We start from the raw sequence: 14,600 nt of genomic DNA, 5'->3' as shown, positions 1-14,600 counted from the left end.
TCTGATAATTAGATGAGTGTTGAAACCATTCAGTAAGACCTTCATTTGCTCATGCATCATCATCTTTAGGATGATGCAGATTCAGTAAGACCTTCCTCTCCTTTCTTTGCCCTAGCCTTTCCCAGAGGCAATCGAATAATGGAGTCTGCTTTTTTTTGGTTGTCTAAGGCGGAGGCGGGTATGGATATTTGCTGGAACCTCTATGGTGGATCGGGATGGTCACCAGTAAGCACCCTTTTCCTTCAATTACTCTCACCTTTCTTATTTTAATTTGTCTACTGGATTTTTTTTTCAGTGATAATAGGTGAAATTGCGAATTTTGTTGCATACATCTTTGCCCCAGCTGTCCTTGTTACACCACTGGGTGCGTTGAGCATCATTGTGAGGTAAGAGTTGCCAAATTTTATAGATCGAGGGGGCACATATTTTAATTAATGGTAAGAAATATTTTTCATGCTGAGAAATGGTGGGTGCAGTGCCGTTTTGGCCCATTTCATTTTGAAAGAGAGATTGCAGAGGATGGGTGTCTTGGGTTGCGTGCTCTGCATTGTGGGTTCGACAGTCATCGTGCTCCATGCCCCAGAGGAAAAGACGCCGAGTTCTGTTGAGCAAATTTGGGATTTGGCAACCCAGCCTGGTATTCTGTAATGATTATTATGTGATTGATATATTGTATATATAATTTAGATGCCTTTGCGATTCAATCTACCTGCTAGATTTTCATGTAAATGCGTATCTGATCCATGATATATTCCTTGTTTTCCCAGCCTTTCTATTGTATACAGCATCTGCAGTTGCAGTATCCCTGGTGCTCATGTTGCATTGTGCTCCACGAGTCGGGCAAACAAACATACTGGTTTACTTGGGTATTTGCTCTGCCATTGGATCTCTGACGGTAATGATTCTATGATGATTGTACTGCTATTTGTTTCTTTTCCTTGCTTTATTTAATTTCATTAGCTGTGCAGGTGATGAGTATTAAGGCCATAGGAATAGCAATCAAGCTCACGTTAGATGGCATCAACCAAGCTGGTTACTTCCAGACATGGGTATTCGCTATGCTGGCAATCTCCTGCATTGTAATTCAATTGAATTACTTGAACAAGGTTGGTAACTGAAGACTTGCTACGGCTTGATCTCACTCTGTTTGTTCTTTTAATATGCATGTTCTATGCACTACAAGATGTATGGTATCTGTGTACAAAGTAAATTATGATCATACATGAACAAGTTAGGTTTCTATCTTTTCTTCATTTCACTATGTATCTATGTTGGAAGTAAATTATGATCATACACGATCAAGGTAGGTTTCTATCTTTTCTTATTTTTAGTGTGGTATCTATATAGGAAGTAAATTAAGATCATACACGATGAAGGTTGGTTTCTATCTTTTCTTCGTTTTAGCATTTTATAATTTTCTTCTTCCATTTTATCAAAATATTTTCATCTTTTTTGTACTCTAAGCTTGATATACAATGGCTTTTCTATTCCTAACATGAGGTCCAGCTCAGGGCTCCACGAATATTTTGCTAGATCAAGGTAGTTTATTTTTTATGATCAGAAATAGCAATCAGGGGTGACTTAAGGATTAGATTATTATATAAGAAAAATTATAGCCTTTCATTTTAAACTTACACAAATATGTTTTATGGAAGACCCCATTTGTTTGAATATCATTATTCCTCAGAGAAGCTGCAAACAACTCGAACTGAAAACTTATATGTTCATGCTAAAAGACTGCAACTTGTGTATTTGGTATATTTCCTAGACAAAAGATAGACAATCTAAGTAAATAGAAATAAATTCTGTGATTTGTCTCCATAATTTGGAAGACCTAGAAGAAAATTCTCAAACTTGTATCAAGTGTTTTGTGCTTAAATTATCCAAGAGCTTCTTCTTGTTGTGCAATGCGATTGAGTTGCATGTGACTTGCTTAATCAATATTTTCTTGTGGAAGGTCTATTAATCATTCAAATACATGATTTGGTTTTATATCTAAAATATTTCTGTTTGTGGCACCAGGTTCCAAACTATTCTATTTGAGTGGTATACATTCAGCCCATTTAGCTATAATTCTCTAGTGCTGTTTAAGAAGACCTCTAGTATAATGAATTGTTGGTTAGATCTAGGTCTTGATCATCTGAAGCTAAAACTGACGCATTTGTATAATCTCTAGATAACATTAGAGGTGATGACATTCAGCAAGTTCATTCGTGTTTTGTTTGAATTAATTTCCCTCCTCTTTTGTTGCTTCCAGATAGTTTTTGATGTTTCAAGGTGGTTCTGACAGTTTTAAGTTTGTTAGAAATTTATCAGTTGATTATATTTGCTCTGTTTTAAGGAGGTTCTATCTGCAGGGTGATCTTAGCTGTTACTGATCAATCTCTTATTAATTTCAAAAAGAAAACTTTGGTTATATTGTTCAGCCATGAATGACAATCAGGTCAAGGTTTGCCCTTGAAACAGATCTTTCAGTAATACACAGTTTAAACTTTCCTCGATATGTTTTTGTTTGGTGCAGTTGTATGCTAGCACATGATTAATTTCATGCTAACTGTACTGATGATGCAACATAGAAACAGGTAATTTGCTGCAGTTCCACTTAATTAACACTTTCACTGCATATCAACCCACCTTGTGTTTGCCTGCTTCATTGATTGCGTGGTGATGGTGAATTTTATAACTTTTGCTCCTTATTGTATTATGTCTATTAGCCATGTGTATACAAAGGGCACAGTTGCATTCTTGCTTATGAGATTTGGAAGATGGCATCAGAGGTAGTACAATAAATAGTATATCTCTTCATTTGCTTATTAACTATGAACATTTTCTTTGTTCTTCTATGCTTCCTTCACTGTTCTATTCGTTATCTTCCACAGCAGCCTTTAAAAACTCAGTATTCTATTTTATTTGATACATGCACACATTTGTTTTAGTTATTTGACATATGGTGAATTTATGTGTTTTTACAGTTTACAAATCTCAAGTACTCCAGAGTTGAAATTGATGAAGTGCGGTTCGAGTGGGCTGAATGCATGCTAGATTACATTTGAGACAGTTGTACCTTAATGTGTTAACAGAATGTTATACTTTGATTTTGATATCTATTAGCTAGCTGTTGAAACATGTAAAAAGAATGTTTGGGTATTTTATGGATATTGTTGTAAGAAGATTATTTATATAATTTGTGAATATTTGTGTATTTTATGGATATTATTGAATGAAGAATATTTGTACAATTTGTGAATATTTGTGTATTTTTTTTTGTTATTGTCGATTTTAAAATCAAATCTGTGCTGTTAGAAAAAATACATATTACATCGGTTTTCCACCGATGTTAAACCGGTGTTATAAAGTAATATTACATCGGTCATTTACCGCTGCCAAAACTGGTGTTATTAACATACTATATTACATCGATTTTACACCGTGTATGAAACGGTGTCGTTAAGTGATACTACACCGGTTAATAACCGATTCGAAAACCGGTGTCGTTAAGTGATACTACACCGGTTTTTACCCGATGTCTAAAATGGCAGACTTTTAACATCGGCTTCATAGACATCGGTCGAAAATCAAATAGACACCGGTGGAAAACCGATGTCTATGAGCGATTTTGTTGTAGTGCAAGGTGCTTATTAAAATGCCAAGGCATTTAAAGAAGAAGTAATTAAGATAATAAGTATTTTACTTTTAAAGGGCATGTACCGGACACAAGGTCCAAGGGATGGGCTCCAAGTTGACCCTAGGCACAAGGCCTAGAAGTATCTTAGTAGTTTCGGGATTAGCTACCTCGATTCTTATTAAGAATGCGCGCTAAGTGGTACAATGTCGGGCCCAAAAGAAGTTTATTATTATTTTGAAGTATTAAAGTATAAGTTTTGAAACAAATGAAACAAGCTTCAAATATGTTTAGAATTAGAAAGTTAGTTTCTTGTTATTTGAAGCATGCAGTAGTAGTTTCAATTGTTTCCTTGCTACTAGATTATTCAGCATGTTTAGCTTTACATGTTTGGTAGTTTTACATGTTTAGTAGCTTTACATGTTTAGTAGTTTTACATGTTTAGTTTTATTTGCTTTCAGCATGAAGTTATAGTTTTATTCTTATGAGCATGATTAGCTATACATGTTTAGTATTTCAGTTAGCATGATTCCTTTGCTATATATGAGCATGAGTAGTTTTATATGTTAGCATTCAGTTTTAGCATGTTTTATTTATATATACATGCATATCGAGTTTTTGTGAGTAGATAGCGCTCACTAAGCTTTATGCTTATAGACTGCATTTCCTCCTACTGCAGATAAAGGGAAAGAAAAGATACAGTGAAGGAAGGCGACAAGGAGATGCAAGAGGAGTGTGTGATGTGTGGACTATGGAGGTCCTTGGGACTTAGCTAAGGAATTCATTTAGTTTAAGAATGTGATTAGTTTGATTTCTTATTAAGTTGATAAGAAAAGGATGTAGTAAGAAGTTATGTTTTCGGTTTTTCATTACCTGCATGATTTGAATTATTAAGCTGCGTGGTTGTGGTTAGTTTTCATTTCTTATTAAAATGCGTGGTTGATTGAAATATATTTCCAGCCGCCTGTGGCTGAGTATATTATGCTTGTATTATGGAAAATGGTCACCGGTACAAGGGAGATTCTGCCGAAATTTTTCGATAGGGTTTTCTCGTGGTTTTTTTAATAAACCGGTTAAGTAGAGTTAGTAGATAAGTAACGGTCATTCTTAGAGAGTAGTAGTAGTAGTAAGAAGGGTGGTCGTTACAATTGGTATCAGAGCAGTGTTCCATTCTCCAGCATCACACACACATCAGCATCATCCTTGCCGTCTCCAAGTAAGAAAGTATTTAAAATTCTTTCTTTATTATGCTTTCCTTATTATTAACTGCAGTACAGAGTAATTGCTTATGAGTTCTTAAGTAAGATAGAAGTTATTGTTTCTCCTTTCTTGATCCATATATATATATGCATGTTTAGAAAGGATTATGTTTAGAAATACCTACTCATAGGTGTTGAAAGTCAAGAATCAGGTATAAGTAAGATATATCTAGAAAGTATAGTGATAATTTTAAGTTTTCTTTTCCTCTGCCTGACTTGATGGCAAGAAGAGGACGTCCCCGTACCGCTGGTATTGAGGACCGAGCTCAAGAGAACGAAGAGCCCAGAATAACTGGGCCTAATCTCTCTGAAGTTGTTGCTCAACTTCAGAGACAAGTAGTAGAGCAGCAACAAGTGATTGCCAATCTGATGGCAAATCAGCAACCAGATTCTCCCACTCCAACAGTAACTGTGGAGACTGCAGGGGTAATCGAGGTTCCACCAGCTGCCCTGGGAGTCGTCACAGCACCTCAGAGACAAGAAGTCTACCTGATATAGTGGCTGAAGCTAAAACCAGAAAGCTTCTCAGGCACGACTGAGCCCTAGGATGCCCAGGCTTAGTTCAAGACACTTGAGAGCACAATGGAGCTTCTTGACTGACCAGAAGTCGAGAAGGTTGATACCATTAAGTGTGCCTCTTTCTGCCTATCTGGAGATGCTTGTATGTAGTGGGAGCGAGTTAAGAGTAAGAGAGCAGTCAACCAGATGAGCTGGGTTGACTTTGAGATAGAGTTTTACTAAGAGTTCTTCCGCCAACGGATCACCAATAAACATTATGAGCAGTTTATAGAATTTAGACAAGGTGACCTACCAGTAGAAGAAGCAGTCAAAAGATTCAACAGGCTAGCTCGTCTTTGCCTAGAGTTAGTAAGTACAGTGAAAGAACGAGTCATACTGATAGACCAGAAATAACACCTAATGTGAGTAGTGAAACTCACCGACTATAGATTGGTGAAGAGCTGGTCAGCATGGCATTAGTGAGCACTATCTGAACAGCAACAAGGCACAACAAACGCAACACAAGCTAGTCAAGATAGAAGACAAGACAGTGGGGAAACAGAGACCCCAGTCAAGTAATCAGAACTGGAGTACAGAAGAACAAGAAAGACCCAAGCAGGAAGACGTTCGGGTAGTCTGTGAATATCCAAAGGTATTTCTAGAAGAGCTACCTGGACTACCTCACAACAGAGATGCGGAATTTGAAATTGAATTGGTTCCTGACGCCAGCCCAATTTCAAAAGCCCTGTATCAAATTTCTCTAGCAGAGCTAAAAGAGTTACAAGAACAATTTCAGGAGCTACTTGACAAGGGTTTCATCCGCCCTAGTCATTCACTCAAGGGAGCTCCAGAGTTGTTCGTTAAGAAGAAAGACGGATCCATGCTAATGTGCATAGATTATAGAGCGCTGAGCAAAGTAGTAGCTAAGGACAAGTACCCTTATTCCAGAATAGATGATCTATATGATCAGCTAAAAAGGGCAACAGTATTCTCAAAGATAGACCTGCGCTCTGGGTACCATCAGTTGAAAGTGAAGGAAAGTGACATACCCAGAACAGCTTTCAGAACCAGATACGGACACTACAAATTTGTAGTCATACTATTGGGTGTGACTAATGCACCTGCAGTTTTCATGGACCTAATGAATAGAGTGTTCAGAGAATACTTTGACAAATTTGTCATCGTATTCGTCGACGACATTCTAGTCTATTCAAGGACTCCAGAGGAGCATGACACGCACTTGAGGATAGTACTGCAAACTCTTCAGCAAAAGCAGCTTTACGCTAAATTCTCAAAGTGCGAGTTCTGGTTAGATCAGGTGGCATTTCTATGTCACATAATTTCTAAAGAAGGCATCCAAGTGGATCCATCCAAAATCGAAGCAGTCAACAACTGGAGCAGACCTAAGAACGCCAGGGAGATCAGAAGCTTCCTTGGTTTAGCTGGGTACTACAAGAAGTTCGTGGAGGACTTTTCCAGGATAGCCTCTCCACTAACAGCCCTCACCAGAAAGAACAAGAGATTCGAATGGTCAGATAAATGTGAGCAGAGTTTTCAAGAGCTAAAGAAGAGATTGATCAGTGCTCCTATTCTGACTGTTCCACAGAGCGACAAGAGTTTTGATATTTACAGTGATGCTTCTAAGATAGGCTTAGGAGCTGTACTCATGCAAGAAGGAAAAGTCATAGCTTATGCCTCCAGACAACTCAAAGATTATGAGAAGAACTACCCTACTCATGATCTTGAGCTGGCAGCTGTGGTCTTTGCACTGAAACTCTGGCGACATTATTTGTATGGCGTTCAGTGCAGGATCTTCACAGTCAGAGTCTTAAGTACTTCTTCACTCAAAATGACTTAAACATGAGACAGCGTAGGTGGCTAGAGTTGGTCAAAGATTATGACTGTGAAATCCTCTACCACCCAGGCAAAGCTAATAAAGTGGCAGATGCATTAAGCAGAAAATCCAGTGCATCCCTGATGTCTTTGTCATCATTAGCCCTACCACTGCAGAAGGAGTTGTCAGATTTTGGAATGGAAATTATTTATGGGCAACTCTCTACATTGACCTTAGAGCCAACCCTGCTTGAGGATATACAGAGAAAGCAAAGTGAAGATCCTAATATCCAAAAGATCAAGCAAGGGATACAAGAAGAAGGAAATTTGGAGTTTCGAGTATCAGACAGTGGAATTCTTTATCAGGGGAGCCGCCTTTGTGTCCCCAATGATGAAGAGCTGAGAAAGAAAATTTTAGAAGAAGCTCATAGTACACCTTATTCCATGCATCCTGGTTCTACCAAGATGTATCAAGACGTGAAACAGAGAATTGAGACTACCAGAGTAGACAGAAGAGATATGCTGACACACGCCGTAGGCCACTTGAATTCCAAGTAGGGGATTCAGTCTTTCTCAAGGTTGCTCCTATGAAGGGAGTGATGAGATTTGGCAAGAAGGGCAAATTAAGTCCTCGTTATGTAGGACCTTACCTGATCACAGAAAGGATTGGGAAAGTAGCTTACAAGCTGGATTTTCCACAGGACATGTCAGCAATACATAATGTATTTCATGTCTCTCTGCTAAAAAAGTGTCTCCACGACCCTAGCCAAGTGATTTAGCCTCAGTCAGTGCAGATCCAAGAGGATCTTAGTTATGAGAGCAGACCTACACAGATAGTGGACAGAGCAGTCAAGAGACTAAGAAATAAAGAAGTGTCACTAGTGAAGGTTATCTGGCAGAACCAGAAGCACGAGTAAGTCACTTAGGAGCGAGAGGACAGTATGAGAGAGAAATATCCAGAGCTATTCTAAGTTCGAGGACGAATTTTTTATAAGGTATGGGGAATTGTAACGACCCAATTTTCCCTATTTTGAGTTCTAAATATCCTTAAAAATATTTGGAAATGCTTTTAAAATATTCTAGAGATTTTTAGGAATTTTTAGAGTATTTTTATGCAATTTTTGGAGTCCGTTTAGTATTTTTACCGAGAGGAGAAAGTTAAAAAAAAAAAAAAAATTTGTAGAAGCTAGGTTTCGAACCCAGCTCCTCGGACCCAAGCAAAACCGGCCAAACCAGCTGAGCTACACGGTTTTGTTAACCTTATATGGTGAGAATTAAATTTATAGCATAGTTAATGATTAGGGAATAAATTGGGAAAAAGTGCGCGGCTGAGGGATTGAAGCCGAGACCCTTCGATTCGGTTAAAAGCCGGCTGACCAACTGGGCTAGCGGCCGATGTTAATTAAGGAAAGAGTGAATAATACTTAAGCAGTAGTTAGATGATAAAAACCCTAGTTATAAGAAGAGGACTTAAGTTTCACCCGTGACCTAAAAAAAAAAAAACTCTCGATTCCTCTCCTCTTCTCACGCGACGGCGTATCTCTCCACGGGGGAAACCGCAGCGAGCAGAGCTAGGGCATTGCCGTGGCCGGCGAGCACTCTTCTCCGAGAGGTCATCACACCACCGAGCTCCTCCCGTCAAGAAGAGGCACGAGCACAAGAAGAAGCCGAGTATTTCAAGCCTCCGAGCCCTAGATCTTCTTCCTCTCCTTCGGTTGTAAGTCCAAGCAAATCCCGGTGAGTTGCTTCTCACCTGCAGTAGGAGTAGTTCCCTTCGATTGGTTTTCGAAAGAGTTTTGTCTTTGAAGATTTCTGCCGTGAATTGAGGATTTGGATTTCTACACGAGTTTTGTGTTTTGTACTACTTCTTCTGGGTAGTTTGGAATTCCAGATTAAGAACGTGAAGGATTAGGCAATTAACTTGAGATAGTATAAATTTGTTTGTTGGTTTAGCATGAAGTTTGATTTGAGTAATGAAAAGGGCACAAGTAGTTTTTCTTTTTAGGTTTGCTGTGCAGGTTGGTTTGTGCCAATTAGCCCTAGCTGTTTTTCAATTGGCACATTAGTTTAGACTTCCTTTTCTTGCTGCAATGGGCACGAACAACCCTCATTGCCCAGTTTCGGTTGGTGCATATGAGGAACAGAAATGATGTATATAAATGTAGCATATAGAACAAGTATGGTTTTGAGTTTACAGTAGCAATTCCCATTAGATTTATTGGATTGATCCCTCTTGTTAATAAAAGAGTATACCATTAGCTGTATGTGTAAGTTGACTCTCCATCTCGTATATCTAAGGTTATGGCTTTTCTTTAGTCACATATCAGTTATTTCACATGCACCTATTGACCAATTTCATTCATGCCCAACCAAGGTATTAGAGTATGATATGGCACATTCACAGTAGAAGCAACAGCAATTTAGTCAAGTAACTCCACCTTTAGGGAAAAGTCTTTAAGTATGACCACGCATCCCCAATAGCCTTTTGGTTAATGACTTAGAACTACATGAACAGATTTAGATTTCTAGTCCCCTTGCTATTAGAATAACATATGCAGATTTTGTTAAGCATTGTAGTGCAGATTTGCTTAAAGTATTTAGTTTCTTTAGCAGTGCAGATTTTTATAAGTATAGCATGCAGATTTTTATAAGTATAGTATGCAGATTTTTAATAAGCAGGTTTTCGTAAGTATTGCTTGCAGATTTTGATAAATATTCCATGCAGAACTTCAATTTTAGGACATATTTTTATTAAGCTTAATATGCAGAATTTTATTAGCATATTAGACAGGTTTTTTTTGGTTTAAGCATTTCAAAGATAGAATTTGCTTAAACATTTCAGTTTCTCTTTAAAGAAGTATTCTGTTAGAAGTATTAACAAGTATAAGAAAGAGAAAGAAAAGAAAGAAAAAGGCCAAGGCCTTAAGTAGATCCCAAAGTCAAGACTTTAGGGATTTTTGGCACACAAGGTGCTTATTAAAATGCCAAGGCATTTAAAGAAGAAGTAATTAAGATAATAAGTATTTTACTTTTAAAGGGCATGTACCGGACACAAGGTCCAAGGGATGAGCTCCAAGTTGCCCCTAGGCACAAGTCCTAGAAGTATCTTAGTAGTTTCGGGATTAGCTACCTCGATTCTTATTAAGAATGCGCGCTAAGTGGTACAATGCCGGGCCCAAAAGAAGTTTATTATTATTTTGAAGTATTAAAGTATAAGTTTTGAAACAAATGAAACAAGCTTCAAATATGTTTAGAATTAGAAAGTTAGTTTCTTGTTATTTGAAGCATGCAGTAGTAGTTTCAATTGTTTCCTTGCTACTAGATTATTCAGCATGTTTAGCTTTACATGTTTGGTAGTTTTACATGTTTAGTAGCTTTACATGTTTAGTAGTTTTACATGTTTAGTTTTATTTGCTTTCAGCATGCAGTTATAGTTTTATTCTTATGAGCATGATTAGCTATACATGTTTAGTATTTCAGTTAGCATGATTCCTTTGCTATATATGAGCATGAGTAGTTTTATATGTTAGCATTCAGTTTTAGCATGTTTTATTTATATATACATGCATATCGAGTTTTTGTGAGTAGATAGCGCTCACTAAGCTTTATGCTTATAGACTGCATTTCCTCCTACTGCAGATAAAGGGAAAGAAAAGATACAGTGAAGGAAGGCGACAAGGAGATGCAAGAGGAGTGTGTGATGTGTGGACTATGGAGGTCCTTGGGACTTAGCTAAGGAATTCATTTAGTTTAAGAATGTGATTAGTTTGATTTCTTATTAAGTTGATAAGAAAAGGATGTAGTAAGAAGTTATGTTTTCGGTTTTTCATTACCTGCATGATTTGAATTATTAAGCTGCGTGGTTGTGGTTAGTTTTCATTTCTTATTAAAATGCGTGGTTGATTGAAATATATTTCCAGCCGCCTGTGGCTGAGTATATTATGCTTGTATTATGGAAAATGGTCACCGGTACAGGGGAGATTCTGCCGAAATTTTTCGGTAGGGTTTTCTCGTGGTTTTTTTAATAAACCGGTTAAGTAGAGTTAGTAGATAAGTAACGGTCATTCTTAGAGAGTAGTAGTAGTAGTAAGAAGGGTGGTCGTTACACATAGCATATCATGAGTTTAGGCACATAGTATATCATGAATTTGAGCACACAACATATCATGAAGTTAAGCACATAGCATATCATGAAATTGAGCACACAGCATATCATGAAAATAAGCCCATAGCATATCATGAAATTTAGCACACAGCATATCATGAAAGTAAGCACATAGCATATCATGAAATTTAGCACACAGCATATCTTGATCTTAAGTACATAGCATATCATGAAATTTAGCACACAGCATATCATGAAAGTAAGCACATAGCATATCATGAAATTTAGCACACAACATATCATGATCTTAAGTACATAGCATATCATGAAATTGGACCTAACATACATAAATCAACATCACAACATGTCATACTCTTAACATATCATAAAGCATTGCATGTGAAGTTCATGGGAGAAGCTAATTAAGTCTCTAACCCTAGTAACAAGGGGTGGCCGAAACATGTAGAGATGGCTTGGGTTATCAAGCAACAAAAAAAACATGTGAACCCTAAACATTTATCATTTCTTAGAACATAAGGAACATCTTAAGCATGTTAGGTATAGTTTCCAAGCTTTCTAGGTTCCTTTTCATAACATGGCCGAAATCCATTAAGCCTTTATTTTGGGTTATAAACATCATACAAGCATGAAAAAAAACCTAACAATTGTCACATCATATTTCATAAGAAACAACTAGAGCATGTTTGATTTAGGTTCTAAGTTCTCTAAGCCTTTAACCCCAACATGGCCAAAACCCTAGCAACATGTTTCTAGGTTACAAGTAACATAAAAATGTTGAACTTCATACTAATATCCCAATACATATCATGAGAAGCACCATAAGTACTTTTAGTCTAATTTTCAAGCTTCTCAAGCTTTTTAACCTAATGTGGCCGAATCTTGTTAAGCATGGGAATTAGGTTTCTAGTGGCATAATAGCATGAAGACCATAAGAATTTTCCTAGCATTCATTTCAAAGAATAACATGGACCACTTAGTTTAGAATTTGAGCATCCTAGGTCAAAGAAACAAGTGTGGCCGAAAGTTGTAGAACAAGAATTCAAGTTTCAAACAACATAAGAACATTAGTTTACTTCATATCTTTTCATCAAGAAGATCCTAAGTATCTTAGGATTGATTTAAACTTTCCTAGGGTTCAAGTCTCAACATGGCCGAATCATCATATGCATAAAAAAAATATAGTTCAACTTAACCTAAGAGCATGACATGTCATATTAGCTTCATATCTTGTCTTATGAAAATCATAGCATGCTAAATTTTAGGTTTAAAAGCCCTTCTAGGCCCTCAACTCTATCATAGCCGAAAGTTCATGAAGATGGAATCAAGTTTAAATTAACATACAAGTGGGAAAAACATTAACAACACCATCTACCATAAGGTACATATCATAAGGACAAGAGAGCATGCTTTGATTTAGGTCTAGAGTTCTTCTAGTTCTTTTGTTCTTCCTTGGCCGAAAGTCTAAGCCCATAAACTTATGTTCTAACCAAATATTCTAGCATGAAAATATTAGTTTAACCCCCTTACCATCGGATACATATCATAGGAAACATCATGAACATACCTAGTTGGTTTTCAAGTTCTTAAAACCTTTCTTTTTTTTTTCTTTTTTTTTTTTTTTTGTTTTGGCCGAAACCCTCATGAAACAAGCATAGGTTTTTCTAGCAATATATTTACATGACAATCATATAACTATTGTACCACAGGTGAGGGGAACTTACATCCTTTCGCTTGTGGTTTTTCTTAAGGAGAAGAATATCCTAGGAGCTAAGAAATGAAGGAGCTTCCTCTTCTTGTGTCTCCTTTGGTTTCCTTTGCTTGGAAGGGCTAGAACTTGAAGATTCCTTCTCGAAAATTAGTTTTCTTGGAGAAGAAACTTGACTTAGTGTTCGGATCAAGGAGAGGGAAGACCTCTTAGTCTCGGTGAAGAAGAGAAAAGGAGGAAGGAGGAGGAAGAAGGAGAAAATGAGAGATTTATTTTCTCATTTTTCTATTTATTCACCATGAGGGGAATTTATGCCTTCATTTATTCCCTTTCTTAACTCTCCCATGTCTCTTCCCTTGGTTCTCACGAGAATGAGAAAAGGGAGAAGTGAGGAAGGCAACTTGCCTTCTTCTTGTTCCTTCTCTTAACCAAGAGGAAGGAGAGGTAAGCAAATTTGGTTTTCTCTTGCTTCTTGCTTTATTTTCTTTTTCTCTCCTTTAACTAACATTTTTATCTCTTCCTATCCATATGTTACTCTCTATCCTAGTGGTGATCATGTCATAAATCTTTCTCCATTGTTTGTGGGAGGTTCAAGGTTCAATCCTTGACCTTCTCCTCTTACCATATTATTATATCATTTTTTTTTATTTCTAAGTTCTAGTGGAAATAATTTCTCATGTACTCATAAAAATTCGTGGGTGTTACAAATCAGGGAACTTTATCTATTTTGTAAGATGGTTAATTTTATCTATAATTTAGATTCAAAATCTAAGGATTAATTTACACATGAGTTAAACTAAGATTTAACAGTTAGTCAATTAAATATTCATTTCAATAATTAGTTTCCAAGCTGTGGCGAGACACTAGACCTTCTTGAATATTGGAATAACAACCACTTCTAGACAAAATCTTTTAAAGAAATTAAATATTTATTTTTTTTCTAAAAATCCTTGGTCTTACTAAATAAGTGTCGATCAAGCCTAAGTCCTTATCTATCGTAATCTAACCATGTATAAGGAAAAAGCAGTAAATCAAGCATCAATCATGTTTATCTAATAATAAAGATGATCTTTTTATTGGCTCCCCTGGATCATAGCCTTGATAATGTAACGACCACCATTCTTATAACTACTATTCTAAGGGCGACCGCTACCTCACTACTAACTATACTAAGGTTGTTCAAAGCAATAAAAACACTGCTTGAAATTCCTGGAAAGAAATTCTGAATTTAATCTAGCTTCCTACTAAGCATGCACGGTATACTACACAAGTGAAGCATGGCATATTACTAAATTCATACATTGATAACTGTAATTGCAAGCTAAGGACTGGTGTAGGAATTAAATCCGAATAATGAACATGGCATGCTATGGCTTCCAGCAACCAAAAGGAGAAAACTTCAACCATATCAAAAGCACATAAGCAAAAGAAACCGCCTACTACTAAACTTGTATGCATGTATATACTTTTTGCATAGTTCGGTCATGGATATACCTCATATTAAGCATACATGGCAATTACTATCAAGAAGAATTTTGGACAACTAATACCTCTACT

General features: G+C 36.8%; 1 protein-coding gene across 1 annotated transcript; it reads left to right on the top strand.

Annotated features, from left to right (window-relative positions):
• The first annotated feature begins 12 nt into the window (after window positions 1-12).
• Window positions 13-1,118, top strand: LOC121986892 (probable magnesium transporter NIPA6). Its single transcript, XM_042540820.1, has 7 exons — window positions 13-32; window positions 80-84; window positions 169-225; window positions 296-386; window positions 477-637; window positions 768-895; window positions 969-1,118. Exons 1-7 carry the CDS (start codon window positions 13-15, stop codon window positions 1,116-1,118), a joined length of 612 nt encoding a protein of 203 aa, XP_042396754.1.
• Window positions 1,119-14,600: the final 13,482 nt, after the last annotated feature.

This window comes from Zingiber officinale, chromosome 5B (assembly GCF_018446385.1).
Source record: "Zingiber officinale cultivar Zhangliang chromosome 5B, Zo_v1.1, whole genome shotgun sequence".
Taxonomy (NCBI): domain Eukaryota; kingdom Viridiplantae; phylum Streptophyta; class Magnoliopsida; order Zingiberales; family Zingiberaceae; genus Zingiber; species Zingiber officinale.
Note: the sequence above shows the minus strand (reverse complement) of the source record. Positions and strands in the feature narration are given on the sequence as shown.